Here is a 16,931-nt window from a genome sequence, read left to right on the forward strand (position 1 = left end):
GTTCTTCTCCCTTATGCTGCTGTGAAATGCAAACACCTCTTCGATGCTAGTTCCTGGAGACTGTGTTGTTTCCTTACCATCTAATGGTGACCTTCTAATATTTTTGAGGGAAGGGCATATTCATGAACTAAGGAGCATTTCTCTTGAAAGTCACTGATGTTTTAACACTTTCTTTTTGTTACAGACTTGCCCTTAGCAAACAGGACATTTTTATGGCCTGAATGACTTACCTGTAGTAAATCCTCTCATTGCGAGGCCCTCTGGCTCATAAGAGTAAACAAGTGGCATAGCCAAGCTGCAGATTAATCTTCTGGAAAAACCAAGAGTCCAACCTAGAGGCAGAAGCTCAAGGCACTTGTAGGGAAGCTGATCCATAGTTCCCAATCCAAGAGCTCACCAGCACTGAAGGACAGGCAAACCCCACAGGAATTACCTTGTCAGGTCTCAGAAAGTCCTTTCTGCAATGAGATTTCCACTTCTGTTCCTAGCTGTGTGCTGCAATTCCCTACCTCTTGTGATCCCTGCCAAAGTGCAGCCCCTCCCAGCACTGCCAGCAACCCAGCACCACATCTGCTTTAAAGTACCAGAAAACTATGGTGGTTCTTGTGCTTCTGAGCACAGCTGATGCTGTAAACAAGAACATGACATAGAATCACAGTAGGATGTAGACATGGGAATATGCAAGAAGCTCAAGGATCTTAGCAGTGACAGGTGCCAAATTTAAAACATCACTGAAATTTCATTGCAAGTAGCTAAATCTCTTACTGCCTCTTGGAAACACTGAACTTCCTAAATTTTGACAGGCATTCAGTGGCTCTCTGAAGGCAGCAAGGCCAGGAAAGCTGCCACTGAAATTATGTACTTTTTCTCTTTAGTTTCTTTTTAGTTTCTAATGTCAAGTTGAGAGAATCATCCTTGGAAGAGGATTACATTATTTTGGTCCCAAGTGCCTTTACCCATCCTGTGCTTGTGAGGTTGTATTTGGGATGCTGCTGTGTAAAGGAGGAACTTATATGAAAGGAAACTTCTTACCTGCATTGCTCTTACAAACTCTTAATCACCTCCTTATTCTGTCTTTTAGGCAGAAGAACAAACAGTACAAGGTCCAGTTGAGTGAACTGGAGTATTTCAGTCTCCTCCACATTCTTGGACAGTTTGCCTTGACATTAATGTTAAAATAATGATTAATTTATTTTTTCATGTAATCATAGAATATATCAAGTTGGAAGGGACCTGTAAGGATCATCGAGTCCTGCTCCTCACAGCACTACCTAAAACTAAACCATATGGCTAAAAGCATGATCTAGACACTCCTTGACCTCTGACAGGCTTGGTGCTTTTTTCAGTGCATTAGAGTTTTTTACAAATGATCATCTCTGCACATAGTACACTTTAAATTGAAAACATTATTTCTTATTTTTTAAGATGATCTTCTGAATTGTTTAGGGTTTTATCAGAATCCCAAGGATCATAGGTTTTTGCCTGCTGCTTCAAAGTATCCCTCATGAGGGTAGGAAGGAGTCTTCTTTTGAATTGCCATAAAAGATCTTGATGGAGTGGTTCTGAAACTATAATTTGTGTTCCATGTTGAAGTTTCCTAAAAAGTGGACCAGTGTATATACTCAGACATTCTCATCTGAGAGATTAGACAAGTCTACTGAAATGTGTGTGGCAGAGAAGAACACTCAAAACACATCAGCCTAGGTCTCCCCAGAAACTACTGCAATGAATGGAAAAGCTGTAGCTGTAGAAACATTAGCTCCAAGAAGTGGGGATGCAGAGAAAATAATGTATTGGCACAGCGATGCTAATTACCAGGCATTATTAATGAAAATTGTGTTTTGAAATCTTTTCCACTTAGTAGGCAGGAAGCAGTGTTTATATTATAAAGGTAAGAAAGCCACATTACTAATTGATACTGCAAGGGTGCAGCCTGGGATTTGACTGCAGCTGCTTTTGCTCCCATAATCTGCAAGAATAATCTGAAGATGCAAGATTAAAGTGATCTTTCAAAATGAAAGTCATGGAGAAAGGTCATGAAATTTCATTTGTAGGTGTACGTAGTCCTGATGCCTTAAAGAACTCTGGAAATACACATCATCACCCTGAAAAGAAAGAGTAGAGAGTCCAGTAATGTTATGTCCCTGCAGCCCCTGTTGGAGGAGCTGCACAGAAATGCCTTCACAGCCAGGACAGCTGCATGGGATGCTTCAGTCCTACCACCCCATTTTAAGGTCTAGGTCTTCAGTGTTCGTTCAGAGGTGCATGCCTGCTTCTATGCATAGTCTTATATTGTCCTTGTGGGCCTCATGTCATGTAGTTCTTGTCATTTGTCATTACTGTTTGGGGTGTTTTTTGCCCAGGACACTCTTGCACCACTTGGTCAGCATGGCTATCCAGTGAGAAGTACAGCAGGCTTGTGAGATCACCACCAGTCCTCTTTTCCTTCAGATCACCAACTGCTTAGACTTTGGGCACTGAATTGCCTTCGATATGTGCTACTTTTTATTAACAAGTAAGCTGGTGGAACCCATTTTTTGGAGTTACCAGAGATATTAAATCCTTTAATCTTTTTTTAAGACAAGGAGCTGAGTACACCATCATCTGAGCCCTGTTTCATATTGGCTTGCCTTGCACTATCTTTCACCTCAATTGCTCCATTTTCTGGCAGGCTCCTGGAGCAGGTCCTGCTGCTGGGTGCATGTCTGGCTGCAGCTTCAGGACTTGAATCTGCTTGCCGAATCCCATGGTCTCATGTCTGCATGATGTTTTCCAGCATATTGCAATCCTTGTGTCCTGGGGGTCACTGAGATTCAGCAGCATCTGTGTAGCCTTTAGTCCAATTGGGAGCTGTGGGGAGAGGCTCTCCTGCCTGCTCTGTTCTGAGCTACAGCAATGGGAGTTGTATTACTGGAAGGTAGGCATTTGTGCAAACTTAAAAAAAAAACAACAAGGCTGAGAGAGGAAAATACCCTTGAGCTCAGAGAGCCTATGAGGACTTTAAATTATGCTGACAGTGCATTTAATGGAAAAAAAATTAAAATCTCACAAGATAAGTCAGACTTGAAAGTCAGACCTCTCTATATAAAGGATCTGTGTATAGTCAGGTGTTCAATGGTGAAAGAATTTCTCTCCAGTAATTATTTAAATTATGCTTTACAAAAACTCAATTTGTGCTATGCTAAGAGTAATGATTTACATGGCAGAGGCAACACTGAGGCATAGGATGTGTGTACCTCAATTTATGATTTTCATATATTATGAGTCTTGGTACTACAGGCCAAAGCCTTCACATTCCAAACCAGAAATCTTGTACATTCCAGAGCAGGCATATGTACAGATAACTTGCAATTATAAGTGGTAAGTATTTTTCAGGATGGAGCCATGTTACTGCTCACTTTGAATAAGAATCATCATTAGCCAACTTAACTTGTCACATTTTAGGTTGGTGCAGGTTCTGTCCTATACATCATTTTCCTGAACACTTGACAGATAAAACAAGGTGTCTGACCTCTTAAAGCTCCCTCCCTGTGAGTCAGTGATACCATATAATGCACAGAAGAACCTGTTTAGGCTTCTGACAATTTAAGACAGTTCTAAGATGAAATAATGAAACAAAACAGGCTATGAACAAAATTGTGACAATTATTTAAACTGTCCTTCAGGTATCCCAAATTAAATTTCATCAAAACTGTGATGCAAAAAGTCTCTTTTTTTCACCCCTGGAGCAAAGACTGGATTTTTTTCCAAGATAGATATGGTTGCCCCAAAGTACTGCCAATGTAGAATGGAATAGCTGACACCTTTAACTTGAAAATGTCTGTATGGCTGTCTTGCCATTAGGCAGGAAACACCTGAAGTCCATCAGGACTCAGGTCTGTGAGGCTGGCAAGGTCTTGCAATTGGATCCATCACAAGTGATGATATGTCAGATTCTTACAGTGATGTTCACTGGGCTCCCAGGCACCTGTTTAACCTCAACAGCTGTCATCACTGAGAACTCTGAAGTGTCCTGGAGAACTCTGGCTCAAAATCAAACAAATTAAATTCAGTACAAACCAAGAACTTTGTAAGATCCTATTTTAAGATTTTTTTTCAGGTTCCTCATCTTCAAAAGTAAGACATCCTTAGACCATTATTAATGATAAAGGTGACAATTCATGTTCTGCTTCATATACAAATATGAATTTCAAGTATGAAAGAATTTGCAAGAGAGTGGAAAAATTAGCCTGAAGAGAATTTGGAGGGAAGTCATTATTATTTATCATCAGGGAAAATACATGGCTGGGAAACTATCTCATTTCAATTATCTCCACATCTGTGGAGCTTTTCATTTATAACAGTTCCTTGTGTGGACTCAGCTGTTATTTCCTTTTTTTATTTTCCCCCTATTACATATGTCACTAAATGGAGAATGATTGTTTGGTGGAGGAAGAGTAATTTTACCTCATTTAAAGAAGTGAGTGAAGGTGTTCTGTAAGACTGAGGCCATTCAGCTGATTTTGAATTACTTTCCCCAGAGTCAAACTGCACTAAAATCTAGCTCTAGATCTGCAGTGGTTGGGGGGTGTTGCTGCCTCCCCACCCCACTCCTTTCCCTCCTGTTTCAGTGGCTCAGATGAGCAGAGCCAGGATCAGCAGCAGCCACATGCACAGTTTAAGGCAGACAGAGGCCCAGGGGTCCGGCACAGACGGGGACTCTGGAGCAGTCCAAGGGATAGCATCCCTTGCTGGATTGGAGCAGCACAAGGAAAGACATCAGTGTCCACTTTGCACAGCATGCCCAGTGTTGGGGTAGGGAGAGGATGGGTTTGCATTTGTGTTCAATGTTCTGTTCACTGCAGACAGTCCAGAAAAAACAAACTATACACATCCTCCACTGCCCACATCCTCAAGACCTGCAGCCTGCTGTCTCTGGACTCTCATTCTTTCAGTAGTAAATCTCATGGTAAATGTTTTCTCTCTCATACAGCTGAAGTGAGCTTCTAGCTTACCTGTTATTCAGTGGACTGCACTGGAATTCAGATCTTGTCTTTTCACAGACAGGAAGACTCGGAAAGCCCTGACAAGACCCAGGCTTTGTCAGCCAGGGCAGGACAGGTTGTGTTACTGTGTGAGCATGTTGTGAACTGGTACAATTAGACACCAAGTGTGTAATTCCACACTTGTACAGCATCTGTGAATGAGTTGGATTACTTCCAGCCCTGTGGATAAAAGCTGCTTACTTGCTTACGCCTTCTGCCATAAATCCAAGATGCTATCCCTGTTTGCTTTTGCCCCACTGCTGCATTACACAGCAAACAGCCTCTTTGTGTCTGCCCTGATACTGGAGAATGACAAATTTAACAAGATTTATCCTGCCTATGTATTTGTCTAAAGCTGTTGCCTTTAATCCAGCCACTGAGAAGATTATTCTTTACCTACTGGAAAACACACGGTCTGTGCTTTCCTGGAGCTTGCCTGGAACTTGAATGTGCCTCTGTTTATGAAAGTGAAAGAAGTTACTCTCTGAGAGGGGAAAAGGTGTGTAAAACTATTTACTGCTACTTTCTGATTTGTTCCATATCTCTTGCAGCTTGAGTATGAACTCATGGTCCAGCTTTCCAAGTCCACAAAATTACTTTACCTTCAGTTCATTAATTACCCAGCTTTGTTTTCCTCAGTCCTTTTTTCCCACAGGTTTCTAAGGTGGTTTATTCAAAATGTGCTAAGTAACCTATTAAGAACTGTTCTTAAATGCATTTTCAGTATTTTATGATAAAAAACCAACTTGAGATGCTGATCTCAAACTAAAAATGGCGCAGCTTCATTTTGCAACAGCATCACTCAGGAGTATGAAAGATGTCAATACAGAGAGGGTTTGGATTCCATACAAATCCTTCTCTATCAAGAAAAGGCTTTAATTACAAAGCAAGTGTGTTTTTTTCATTTTAAGATGCTGGAGCTCTTTAGCATTTGGCAGGTCAATACTGAGCCTGATGCTTCATGTGTTAAGGTGAAAGCTGTCCATTTATGACCTGTAATGAATATTTCATTTTCTCTCCATATATGGAAACAATAAAAACTCAATTGCAATGAAAATTAACTGTAAGAATGACACTATCGATCTTGAAGAAGAGCATTTTTTAATATCACCTGGAAAATGTATCACACACCTCCTGCCACCATTTAGAGCACTTCAGATACTTTACACAGCTTTAATAAAATCAGAATGTTTACAATTAATCTTCCAAGCAACATAGAAATATTAACACATTTTATTGGAGCACTGAAAAAAAATCTCAACTTTGACTTGCTCTCAGTTATGTGGGATACATGAAATCAAAGGTCACAGACACGTCTTCCCTGCCCTTCATACTAAAATTTAGAGTAAGATGCAGCTGTTTTCTGATGGTGAAGGCCCTGCTCCAATTGCTGCGTGCTCACTGGAAGAAACATCTGCTTTTGCAGATCCCTTTGCTCCACAGCAGTTACACAATTTAGAATGTTGTGAAGAAAACCTGCCTCAAATGTAGTCAGTGCAGTCTTCCCACAGTTTTCAAAGGTGTTGAGATCAAGGGTGCCTTGGTTTTTAAATGCCAATCAACAGAATACTGTAAGAATACTGACCTTTGAAATGTTGTATCTTTTTAAGTTTGGGGAATGTAATGAGAAATGAAGGCAAGCTACATGATTACTAATGAAACTTTTGGTTGTGAAGGCAGTACTTCCAAAACCAAAATCCTCTTTTAATAGTTGTCAGGACTATCCCTTCCCCCTTTTTACTCGAAGTACTACAAATTGATAGAATTTCTGATGTAAAAGTTTAAGTGAAGTCTGTATTCTTCAACACACTTAGCACTGACAGGCCAAAAACTCATGAACCACAGAGCAGCATCACCAAAACCTGACAGCCATGGCAAATCAGTCTGCTGAGATGCATCAAGGTGCACATGTCACTGTCAGTATGGATGGTGTTTGGGAATCCTGGTTATTGTTCAAGGAACTTCTGCTTGAACAGCATTTTTAACTGTCGGTCACAGTTTCATTACTCCCATATACTCTAGATCCTGCTGTTCCCAAATCAGTATGTTCAGTGAATAAGGGCTGAGGTTGAAAAAATCATAGTTGAGTTTTTGCTCTTACCTGATAAAAACTGGGTATACTGTGACTATGGGTATCCTGTAATCAACTGTATAAATTGTACTATTTAAGTGTTGCATGTAAGTGCTACAGTCCCAACTGGATTTGTGATTGGGCCTTGACTCAGATTTTCTTCATCCTAAAATATAGACAGTTAATGTTGAACTAATTGAGTTGCTTGCAAGAAGACAAACATCTGTTGTGGTTTTTCAGTTTTGCAGCAGAAGGATGAGTCAGTATATTGGTGCAAAATTGATCATGTATAATGGAGGAAAATTACTTATATGTAACCAGAAAGTACTGAAGTGATACCAGAATATATATATACATCTAATTATGAAATACCTTGTAATAAAAAAAAAATCCAGAGAAAATGTGATATCAGTGAAACTTGTCTGAAATGACCAATAAAAATATGCTGCTTAAATTAAGTATCTTATCAGAATTATTTCTAAGAGAAAGTAAGCATGAATGTACTATACTGTAAGTCTGTAAATACTATAAGTATGCTAAAGGGTAAACATTAGAGAAAGAGAGCTTCTTCTGTCTTTAAGGAATTCTTAAATTCTTTAGGCTTAATTATTTTTTTTTTCATGGTACTGGTATGTGTGCTGACGAGTGTCTTCTAATCAGTCTTTCTAGTCTTCCTGTAGTGCAGAATTGTGACTGTGACCCAAATATTGAGAATGAGCATGACTATGAAACGGATGAGAACTAAAAGGGAAAAAAAAAATTGTAAGCATAATTTAAAAAATCCGCTGCTGTTACAACACTGGTTGGTAAACTTTTGCTGGTGTACAGACAGGCTGGTTCACATTCTGAAACTGTTTTCAGCCAATTAATTTCAATTACCATGTTCAGGAACCTACACATTCTGAGCATGAATCCAAGAGAAAACAGCATTTACCACTTGATCACTTTCAGAGGTAGCTCAAAATAATAAACTACATAACCTTTAATTCTTTTGTAACCAGGAGAATAGTACAAGCATGAGAAACTTCATATAAATTTATATTTACACCAGAAGTTAAATTCAGAGTCACAGATCACATGTCCTTTATAGCTGCATATGTTATTTATAATAAAGGAACTACTCTCTACTTCCATCTCTTAAGTTTAGACTTCAAGACAGGAAATACTTGTATCTGTCAGATTTTAGTGACAGAAAATCTGACAATGACAAAAAAAGCAGTTTTTCAGTACCTGAGTTAACTCAGCTTTAAAAACTGTAACAGCATAGTACCTCTACCTGTGAGAAGGTATTTAAAGTATAGGTATGTCTGATGGCCGTTTGGTAGGTGGAATATTCACAGAAACATGCACAAAGCTTTGTTTCAGAACTATGTGATATCTGACTGTTTCATACAGGGGGATGTATTAACTGCTGCAACTTAATTGGAAACATTTTTCATTACAGCAGCATAGCATCAATGTTTGCTGCTGACCCTTCCATGTTCCAAACTGGATGGTGCTATATTTTAAACAGCAGCTTTACCCAGTGCCAGCTTTGCTTCCCTGCTGTTTTCTCCATCCCCAGAGTGAATCTCTCCCTCTCCTCAGTGTAAATGGGTAGCTGTGGGTGACATGGACTCAGTACTTGACCCTGCATGAGCATTTTGCCAAATCTTTGGTGACCCAGTTAACTGCAGAGCCCCACGAACTCCTTACTTTGGCAAAGAAAAAGCAAAGCATGAGGGTGGAAATGTGGGCCAGAAATGGGACTTACTTTTCCAGTGAAAGACCCACTTGAAATGCTTGCAAAGCTACAGCTTTATTGGGCTGCAGAGGCCACTTAAAAAATTACAGAGTCCATTCAAATGATGTTTCTGAGGAAACAGTTTTGAACGAGAACAAGGAACCACCAGATGAAGTACAAAGGGATAGTTACTGTTCTTGCATCCACCAAGTTTTGATTTTGAACAATTTACTGAAAAATCTGTGACACTCCCTAGCTCTTGCAGTTTTCTCAGGATGGTAAGAAGCTGTTAAATAAATCTGCTTAATCATTTGCTGCAAGTTATATATTTTAAGTCAGGTTTTTTGAGTTTCTTACCAGCCTACTATTTTATTCTCAGCCTGCCATAAACTTTCTGAGTGTTGGACTTAAAACTGTTCACATACTAAGCTGAACTTTAGTTTTCTAGAAGAATTTTTTAATTCACATAGCTGTCAATAAGAAAGTGAAATACTTGTTACTTGAAAATTTCATTCAATTACTACAGGTTTTTTTAAGCTGCATTACCCTACATTTATTTATTTATTAAAATAGTAAATATTTTACTACTTTATCCTGCTCTTTTCAGAATTAATTTTGTAGAGCTTTTGCCTTTTGAAAAAAAAATCTTTTGGATCAGTTGCACAACATGATAAGCATAAGCAGTTTTCTGGCTTTTTTTTCTTGATGTCTGCCTGATTTGTAATCCTGTGTAACTCCTGCCCTCACCATGCTAACCTATCACATTCACTGTTTGTTCTTGTGAGACCTTCTAGGTGTTTTACAAAACAACTAAAAACTACTGTGGCAGCTATTCCCTTGGAAAGGCAGAGAATTCCATACTTTACTCACCTGCAAGATCATTTGTGGTCATTACAGTTGTAATAATTCTTGCTGTAAATTGAATGAATTCTGATTAGTGGAACACATAGGACACATTTATACTTTTAAAAAATTATTATATATTTATTTTTCAACAGACGATAATCCTGCATGAAAATACATACTGTACACATTCCCACTTTTAGTGTGTCCACTCTTCACTATTTTGGCTTCAGAGGTCAAGCTCTCAAAGCTGACTGACAATATATTAAGGGTCTTTTTATGAGAAAATCACAGATACAATTACCATTTTTACATCTATTTGGATGTAATCAGTTTACTGCTCTTCCTTCCGTACAGCCCCTCCTTCAGTAGCTGACAGTGAGCTACACCCACAACGCAGTTAGCATGACTTAACCACTGGGAATGTTCACGTTTGTGCCTTCAAGCTTTGCAAATACAAAGAACTCAGCCTCCCTTCCCACAAGGAACCTAAATGTTAATTATTTCACACTTGCAGCAGAGTAGAATATTTACAAAGTTTACTGTCATTGTTCACCAAACACACCCCATTTCTAATTACTGGCTTTTTTTCATGTAGACATAGGTCCAGCATCACTGGATGATAAGTTTTATAGTGAGAATATTTTAAACAAGTTTTGTAAAGATGGGAAAGGCACTTCTGACAAACAGCTGCAGAACTGTTCATGCAGACCACTGGGTAATTGCCATAGGAGCTCCACAAATGACTGTTCATAAATTCTGTCAAGAAATGTCATTACAAGCAGCCACAGAGTTAAAGGTATTTAGCATTAAGTGGGTATTTATTTGTGGACAGCTTTTCAAAATTAGCATTGTCTGACTGTATACCTGAAATCTTAGCACCTTCTCATGCTGGATCACTAGTAACTATTAAATCATAGAACATGGATAATTTTTCCTCATAAAGACAGCCTTTCAGTTATTTCAATTCAGGTTCCCTTGGCCATATTCACACTTTAAGTCATTGGTTTTTACCACTGGTGTCAAAAATAAAACTTGTTTTCAGGCGACTGTGTCGTGCCTGAGTCCCAGGCATCAGCACTGAAGGAAACTAAAGCAAGATCTTTACCTACTATGATGGAGTAAAGACTTATGAAAAGAGTAATTAGGAGAACTCAGTACTTCACAGCAAGTTGCCTGTAGCTTACTTGCACAGGTGTATGCACCCATGCCCCAGGTCAGGGCGCTCGCTTGTCCGGAATCTTCGGTCTGCCAGAGATGCTGCAGCTGAACCAGCTTACTGGCAGCACTGATGAACGTGCACAGATTCTGAAAAGCAGATGAAAAAGAGAGAGAACCTCTACCATGGTATCATCTGAATAGGAGTAGCTTTTTTATTTAGAATAAAAAAAAAATTACACTTTTCCAGTATTTGGCAACCCAAGCACTTCGGCTTCTTAGTAAGGAACAGCAAAGTAAAAATGGGAAGTTGCCAGAAACAAGGGACTCATTTCTGAGGTACTGCCCGGCAAGAAGCTCAAAGAGCACAGTTGCTACTGTTGTGGCAAATGCTTGAAAGAGGCAAATACAATAAGAAGCAAAGAAACAAAAAAACCCTTCTCAACCTGCTCCATAAAACTGTTTATAAAAGTCAGCTAAAATGAGACTGACCTAGTCTAAACAGCAAGGTTGATTCAGACCATCTGTTACCATTATGTCTGGCAAACCAAACCATAAAGGAATGAAAAAACTGACAAGAATGTGTGGAAAATTAGTCCAATTGGAGGGGAAAAATAGTAACAGGAATGCACTCTTTACTCAGTCCCCCTTTCAGAGGGGATTTTGCAAAGGCAGCAGGTAGAGAGGACTCCACACAGGCCTTTGTGCCATGTCTGGATTTCTGCTGCAAGTAAGGATCAGCGTAGGGCTTGGAAGCTTTTCTCCCCATTTGTATCATCTTTTGCATTAGCAGATCCAGCACTACATTTTTACTTTCTCTCTTCTGCTAAGAAAAGACCATCTTTAATCTTTGTAGGCATTATCAGATGGTATTTTTCTTGCAAAACTGTACAACTAAAGGGGGAAAAAGAAATACGTCACAATCCCTGTTTCAAACACTTTGATGCTCTGTTCTTTTTCTCTTGTGTTAAAGGCTTATTGGTTGAGATTATGACATTAGGACTAAACTGGTAGTAGAATTTCAACATTTAAGTATTTGCTAGTTTTAATTAAGGCACCACCAAGTAACAACTTATCTCAGAACATGCCTTTTTTTCCTCACATAGTCTCTATTTTCAGTGCTGTTTTCTAGCTACTCATAGAAGAGTGAGCCTGTATCTGAAAACTGGCTGGTTATTCTGAAAGCTGACCTAAATGATGAATTCTTTCAAGGACATACACAGAGGAGAGAGTCCACTAATAAATGCTTCCATAAAAAAATAAAATGTCATTTCATATGAAGATCTAATTTCAGATAATCATGTAGCACTTACCATGGACAGGTCTATTATCCACTTCTGCAGTGTTAGCATGTACCAGACTCCCAAAAATCTTGTATTACGTTAAGTTTCATAGCACTGAAAATTATAGGATACAAAGTTCTCTAAACTGCCCGAGGAGTAAGATTTTTTTAAACATCTGGAAATAATCTTATTGAAATCTTTTAACAGACTATACCATCCAGATAAAACATATTAAGAACTGGTTGAAACACTAAGTGTTCCTATTTTTCACAGTGTCTTTGGTCAAATAGTGTCTGGAGTTTCTCAAAACCTGCTCCAAAGGACAAGATTTGAGAGTTAAACCCAAGTCCTATTTTAAAAAAAAAAAAAAAAAAAACCACAAAACATTACTGTCTTCATTGTAATACGTAAAACATGCAGGGGAAGGAATGAAAAAAAATAAAAATCTGTGTTTCTACTCTTCTCTGTTGAAAATATGTAAATTAAGAATTTAGTTTACTCTTTATCACTTGGGAGCCTTCTAAAGCAGAGCAAACATATAAAGTTCACTTTCTCTAGAGGTTTTACTGTGATCCCCAAAATCAGCATGTGAATGTGGAATATATGTTGAGGGGTGCCTGAGAATGAAATACAATAGTAGCACACAAGAAATGATGACATAGCTGCTATGCAAAGAACTACCAAACAAGCCACATAAACCAAACCTCCTGGATTTCAAAGGATACACGACTGCATAGAACAAAGCTCGTTTTGCTTTTCCACTGAAATGCATAACACAGTAAAGGAGAATGGCATCTGCAATAAACAAAAGATGGCTCGTCACAGAAAGGACTGAAGGAGCCAAACACAATCCTAGACAGTTCCACTGGGCACGAGGTCTGTGGAAACTCCTTTCTTACAGCTTTTGTCTCTTAAATGTGATTGATAGCCAAAACACTGCAAGCTCCAAAACTAAGCTTTTCTTAGAATCTGGAGTGTTTAGTATGTTTCTGTCCCATGTGGAGGCATGGACAAACAGGCGAGTTTACACTGTGACTGTGTAATAATCAGGTCTTTCTCCTTTACCTGACCTGAATCTTCCAATAACATTTAAAAGAATTCAGTTTTATATGAGATGTTAATTCCCTCTTCCCCCCCAACTCCAGCATTGCTGCAATGGAGCATTGTACCTATATGCAGAGACCTGGAGTGCTGAGTGAGCCCCATTTCATTTCCAAAATATGGCTTCCAAAAATTACCTTGTGCAATGATGATGGGATACTCCAGGTATGTCTCCAAGGGGTAATCATAATAGATCTGGTACCTCAGAAACACAAGCAAGCTGAACAGAGAGATACAAAAAACATGACTGCACAGAAGGACACAAAAATGCCTTCACAACTTTTATACTGTTTTGGTGGTGCCAAAAGCTCTAGATAGGTGTAGGCTTTGCTGTCTAACTGATCAAACACACACATAAACACAGAGCAAGCCTGATCATTCTGTAATCTGTTTCTGTTACCCTCCCTGCCCACAGTTCTTGTTGCAGTCTTTATGTCACAGCCTGTAAGGCATAATTTTATTAATTAGAACTGGTGAGAAAGAAATAAAGGCTTCCAGATGTGAGAGATACCTTCTCTCTGCAAGAGCCTTGGCACCTCTTTGGTAACTCTGATTTCTTTATTTATGTCTGTAGTTCAATTTATACATTAAGCAAGTTTTACAGGGGTAGAGAATGTTTTCCAAGCTGTCTAGACCATATTGTTATAAGATTACTCAGTGTAGCTCTACTTGTCAGACTAAGAGTCTGCTTCTAAGTGCACCAAACAATGGCAATTTTCCTTCCTGCCATTCCACAATACAGTACCTAAAAGGAACTGAACTTTTATAGTGTTTTCTGTACTTCCAACTCTTTCGCAAGTCCATGGGATTAGATAGAAAATTCAAAGCTGTATAGAAAACAGAAAGACTCCGGGCAGTTCTACATAAGAAAAAAATTATGGTTTCTGGTATAGAAACATGGCAGAAGAAACAACCTGCCTTGCAAGGAACCGGCTTTTACAGTATTCAGAATTTTCATATCTGAACTTCCTAGAAGTGCTATTTCATATAGAGTCAAATCAGACTCCCAGCCACCAGCACCATGTTTCTGTGTCACTCTGCCTGGTCACTCTATATTGATTTCACAGAACCAGCCCAACTTGCACTGGGAATCACACAGCTCCCTGCAACTGGATTCAAAGTCTTTAAAGGTATAAGGATAAATAGTCTACTAAATATAAAAACAGTCACAATAAATGCTTCAAAGAAGACCAGAACCTGTAGTTGTATGGTTGCTCTCACACAGGGGCTGAGGAGACATTTCCAGCCTCTCCATGCTCATCTCAAACATTACTTACAAAGCCTTTTTAATGCACACCAACGCACACGAATGATTAAAGTGCTGTCACCGCTTTTTAGCTGAGGCTGTGGGGTCAGTAATCTCTGCTGGAACTCCAGTTCGCTTCGTTTACTCTGAGGTGCGTTAAGAGTAAACAGCAGCAACGCGGGTTCTGCGCTGTAGAGACTTGGGCAGGGAGCGGCCACGGCGCAACCTGACGGATTCTGCACAGCTCCACGGAGGTGTCCGTAAACCTGAGCTGTGGGCCTGCCTGGGGACACGGCACGGCCGCCTTCAGAAACACCACGCCGTTTTGCTGAGGGGATTTTTCTGAATAAATTCCCCTTCCCTAGGCTGGAGCGGGGAGCTGGCAGCCGTCCAAGGGCAAGGACACCCAGGATGTCCTGCCCACCTCCACCCCTGGGCCCGGACAGCGCAGGGCTGTTCAAGGTATTTTCTCTCACTCGTACCACACCTGACGTGCACGCACCGAGTTTATTTATTTGTCGTTTCATACAATCCTCTTTAAGCAAGATTTAATAAGCCTAGCCCATGTAAGCTCATTACAGGCTCACAAGTCTTTGGAGTTTGACACGGCTTGTAATTTTCTTAAGGAATTATGTAAGTCTTACTGGTTCGGGTGAGGGAAGCCTGTCTGACGAGTACAGCGACCTGCTCCGCAGGGCACACGGGCCGCTGAATAGCCTAAACACAGCCTTACACCCTCTGCAGCTGCCGTATGCAGCGACACGCGTGGTCCGGCATCTCTGGGGCAAGTTTAAAAAGCCGAGTTTCCCTTTAAATGACAACGCGGAATCACTAAACCAGAAGTTCCGTTCCGAAAGGCTCTGTGGGCTCAGCTGGCGGGGCCGCTCCTGAGCCCCGAACGGGGCGATGTGACAGGAGGGGCGGGGTGTGCTCGGCGCCCCCCAGGCCGCCCCTCAGCGCACCCTCACGTCTGACCCGAGCCGCGGAGGAAGGAACTGATCCCCGGCTGCCGCGGCGGCCCCCGGGCCCCGCACCCCCGGCCCAGCCGAGGGGACCCGCGGCTCCAGCCGCTGCTGCCGCCGCGGCCCCCGTGTGCCCCCGCCGCCTTACCCGCCCAGCTCCAGGAGGAGGCTGGTCACGCTGAGTCCCCACGCCGAGCCGGCCCTCAGCACCGCCACCAGCTGCGGCAACTTGATCACGGCACACGCGGCCCAGGTCGTCAAGTGCACCAGGTCCAGCAGCCCCGGCGCCATCCCGCCGCGGCGGCCCGGGACGGGGAACCCGCGGAGCGGCGGGCGGGGTGGGGTGGGACGGTGGCGCCGGCCCGGCCCGGCCCTCACGGAGCGCCCGGGGCGCCCGCGCTGCCCGGGGCACGGGAGGGGAGAGCCCGGCCCGTCGGGAGGGACAGTGCCACGGCCGCCCCCGGCCCGTGGTGCCGGACACCGCGGTGACCGCGGGGACACCCGGGCCGCTGCTTGAGGCCTCCCTACCTCTGACTGCCTCGGTGACCGGGCCGAGAACGGCTCCGCTCCAGGTTGACAGTGTTGGTCCTGGAATGACTCCGTCACTGTACACAACATCCCCAGAGCAGGGACGGCGTGATGCTGCGCCAGCCGTGTGCCCCCCGGAGCAGTGCAGGTCAGCTCCGGCTTTGGAGCTGCAGGCTAGAGCTCGGTGTTCTCCCCCAGAGTGGAGCCCCGACTGCTCCAGCACTCGTGTTTTTCAGGTCACACTAATTCCTGCAGCAGGGATCGCACGGGTCTGACGGCACCACTTTATTTCTAGAAGAAGAACGTGCAGCAAAATTAAAATACGCTAAATGCCAGACCTATCAGATGATTCTGAAATTGGCTGGAATAAACTTTCTAACACAATTTGAAGTATTAGAAAGCAGCCATTCTTTACTTGTGCAGGACACAGTGGATCTTTCTTTATTCTGTGTCTGGAGTGACACTTTACAACGGTTTTTATTCATTATTACTACAGATATTCATTAAAACATGTTTATTATTTAATATATAAATAGCATTTTCCTAGAACTAATTTGAATGCATTTACCTCTTCCCGGAAGTTTATGGTCCTGGAGGTTTATTAAGAGGGGGTCTCTGGTGTTTGTATTCACTGAGTGCTTCGATAGTAAAGGTGACCTTGCCTTGAAGTTTTTCTTTTGTCTATGTGCTGTTTTTTCTTGTTATATAAAATTTGCTAAAAACTCACTGTAGGCCTCCTTATCTGTTTCTCCACAGGTTCCAGCTGTGTTTATCATCCTGTGTGCATACCTTTACATTCTTTTATCTTTTTTTTGCCAGTTAGTCTTTAGACAACTTCAGGGGAGCTGAAAATTTTTATTGTTTATGTTATTTCTCACAGGTTATTTGAGATGGAGTAGCTTCTCCAGAATATAATCCTACCCACCCTACACAGTTATATACAAAAACGGTGATGCTTTTGTACTCCACAGCTTGTCAGAACTAAATAAAGG

General features: G+C 41.4%; 1 protein-coding gene across 3 annotated transcripts; it reads right to left on the reverse strand.

Annotated features, from left to right (window-relative positions):
• Window positions 1-2,395: 2,395 nt before the first annotated feature.
• SLC66A3 (solute carrier family 66 member 3) lies at window positions 2,396-15,929 on the reverse strand. 3 transcript variants are annotated; one of them, XM_062489696.1, is made up of 7 exons: window positions 15,560-15,929; window positions 13,341-13,423; window positions 12,828-12,897; window positions 12,133-12,190; window positions 10,849-10,969; window positions 9,689-9,730; window positions 2,396-2,887 (listed from the first exon to the last, which is right to left on the reverse strand). In XM_062489696.1, exons 1-7 carry the CDS (start codon window positions 15,700-15,702, stop codon window positions 2,835-2,837), a joined length of 570 nt encoding a protein of 189 aa, XP_062345680.1. In that variant the 5' UTR covers window positions 15,703-15,929; the 3' UTR covers window positions 2,396-2,834. The 3 variants fall into 3 exon arrangements, with proteins under 3 accessions (XP_062345680.1, XP_062345679.1, XP_062345681.1); XM_062489695.1 differs by lacking the exon at window positions 2,396-2,887 and adding an exon at window positions 6,109-7,836; XM_062489697.1 differs by lacking the exons at window positions 2,396-2,887; window positions 9,689-9,730 and adding an exon at window positions 6,109-7,836.
• Window positions 15,930-16,931: the final 1,002 nt, after the last annotated feature.

The sequence above is a fragment of the Cinclus cinclus genome, chromosome 3 (genome assembly GCF_963662255.1).
Source record: "Cinclus cinclus chromosome 3, bCinCin1.1, whole genome shotgun sequence".
In the NCBI taxonomy this organism is placed as follows: domain Eukaryota; kingdom Metazoa; phylum Chordata; class Aves; order Passeriformes; family Cinclidae; genus Cinclus; species Cinclus cinclus.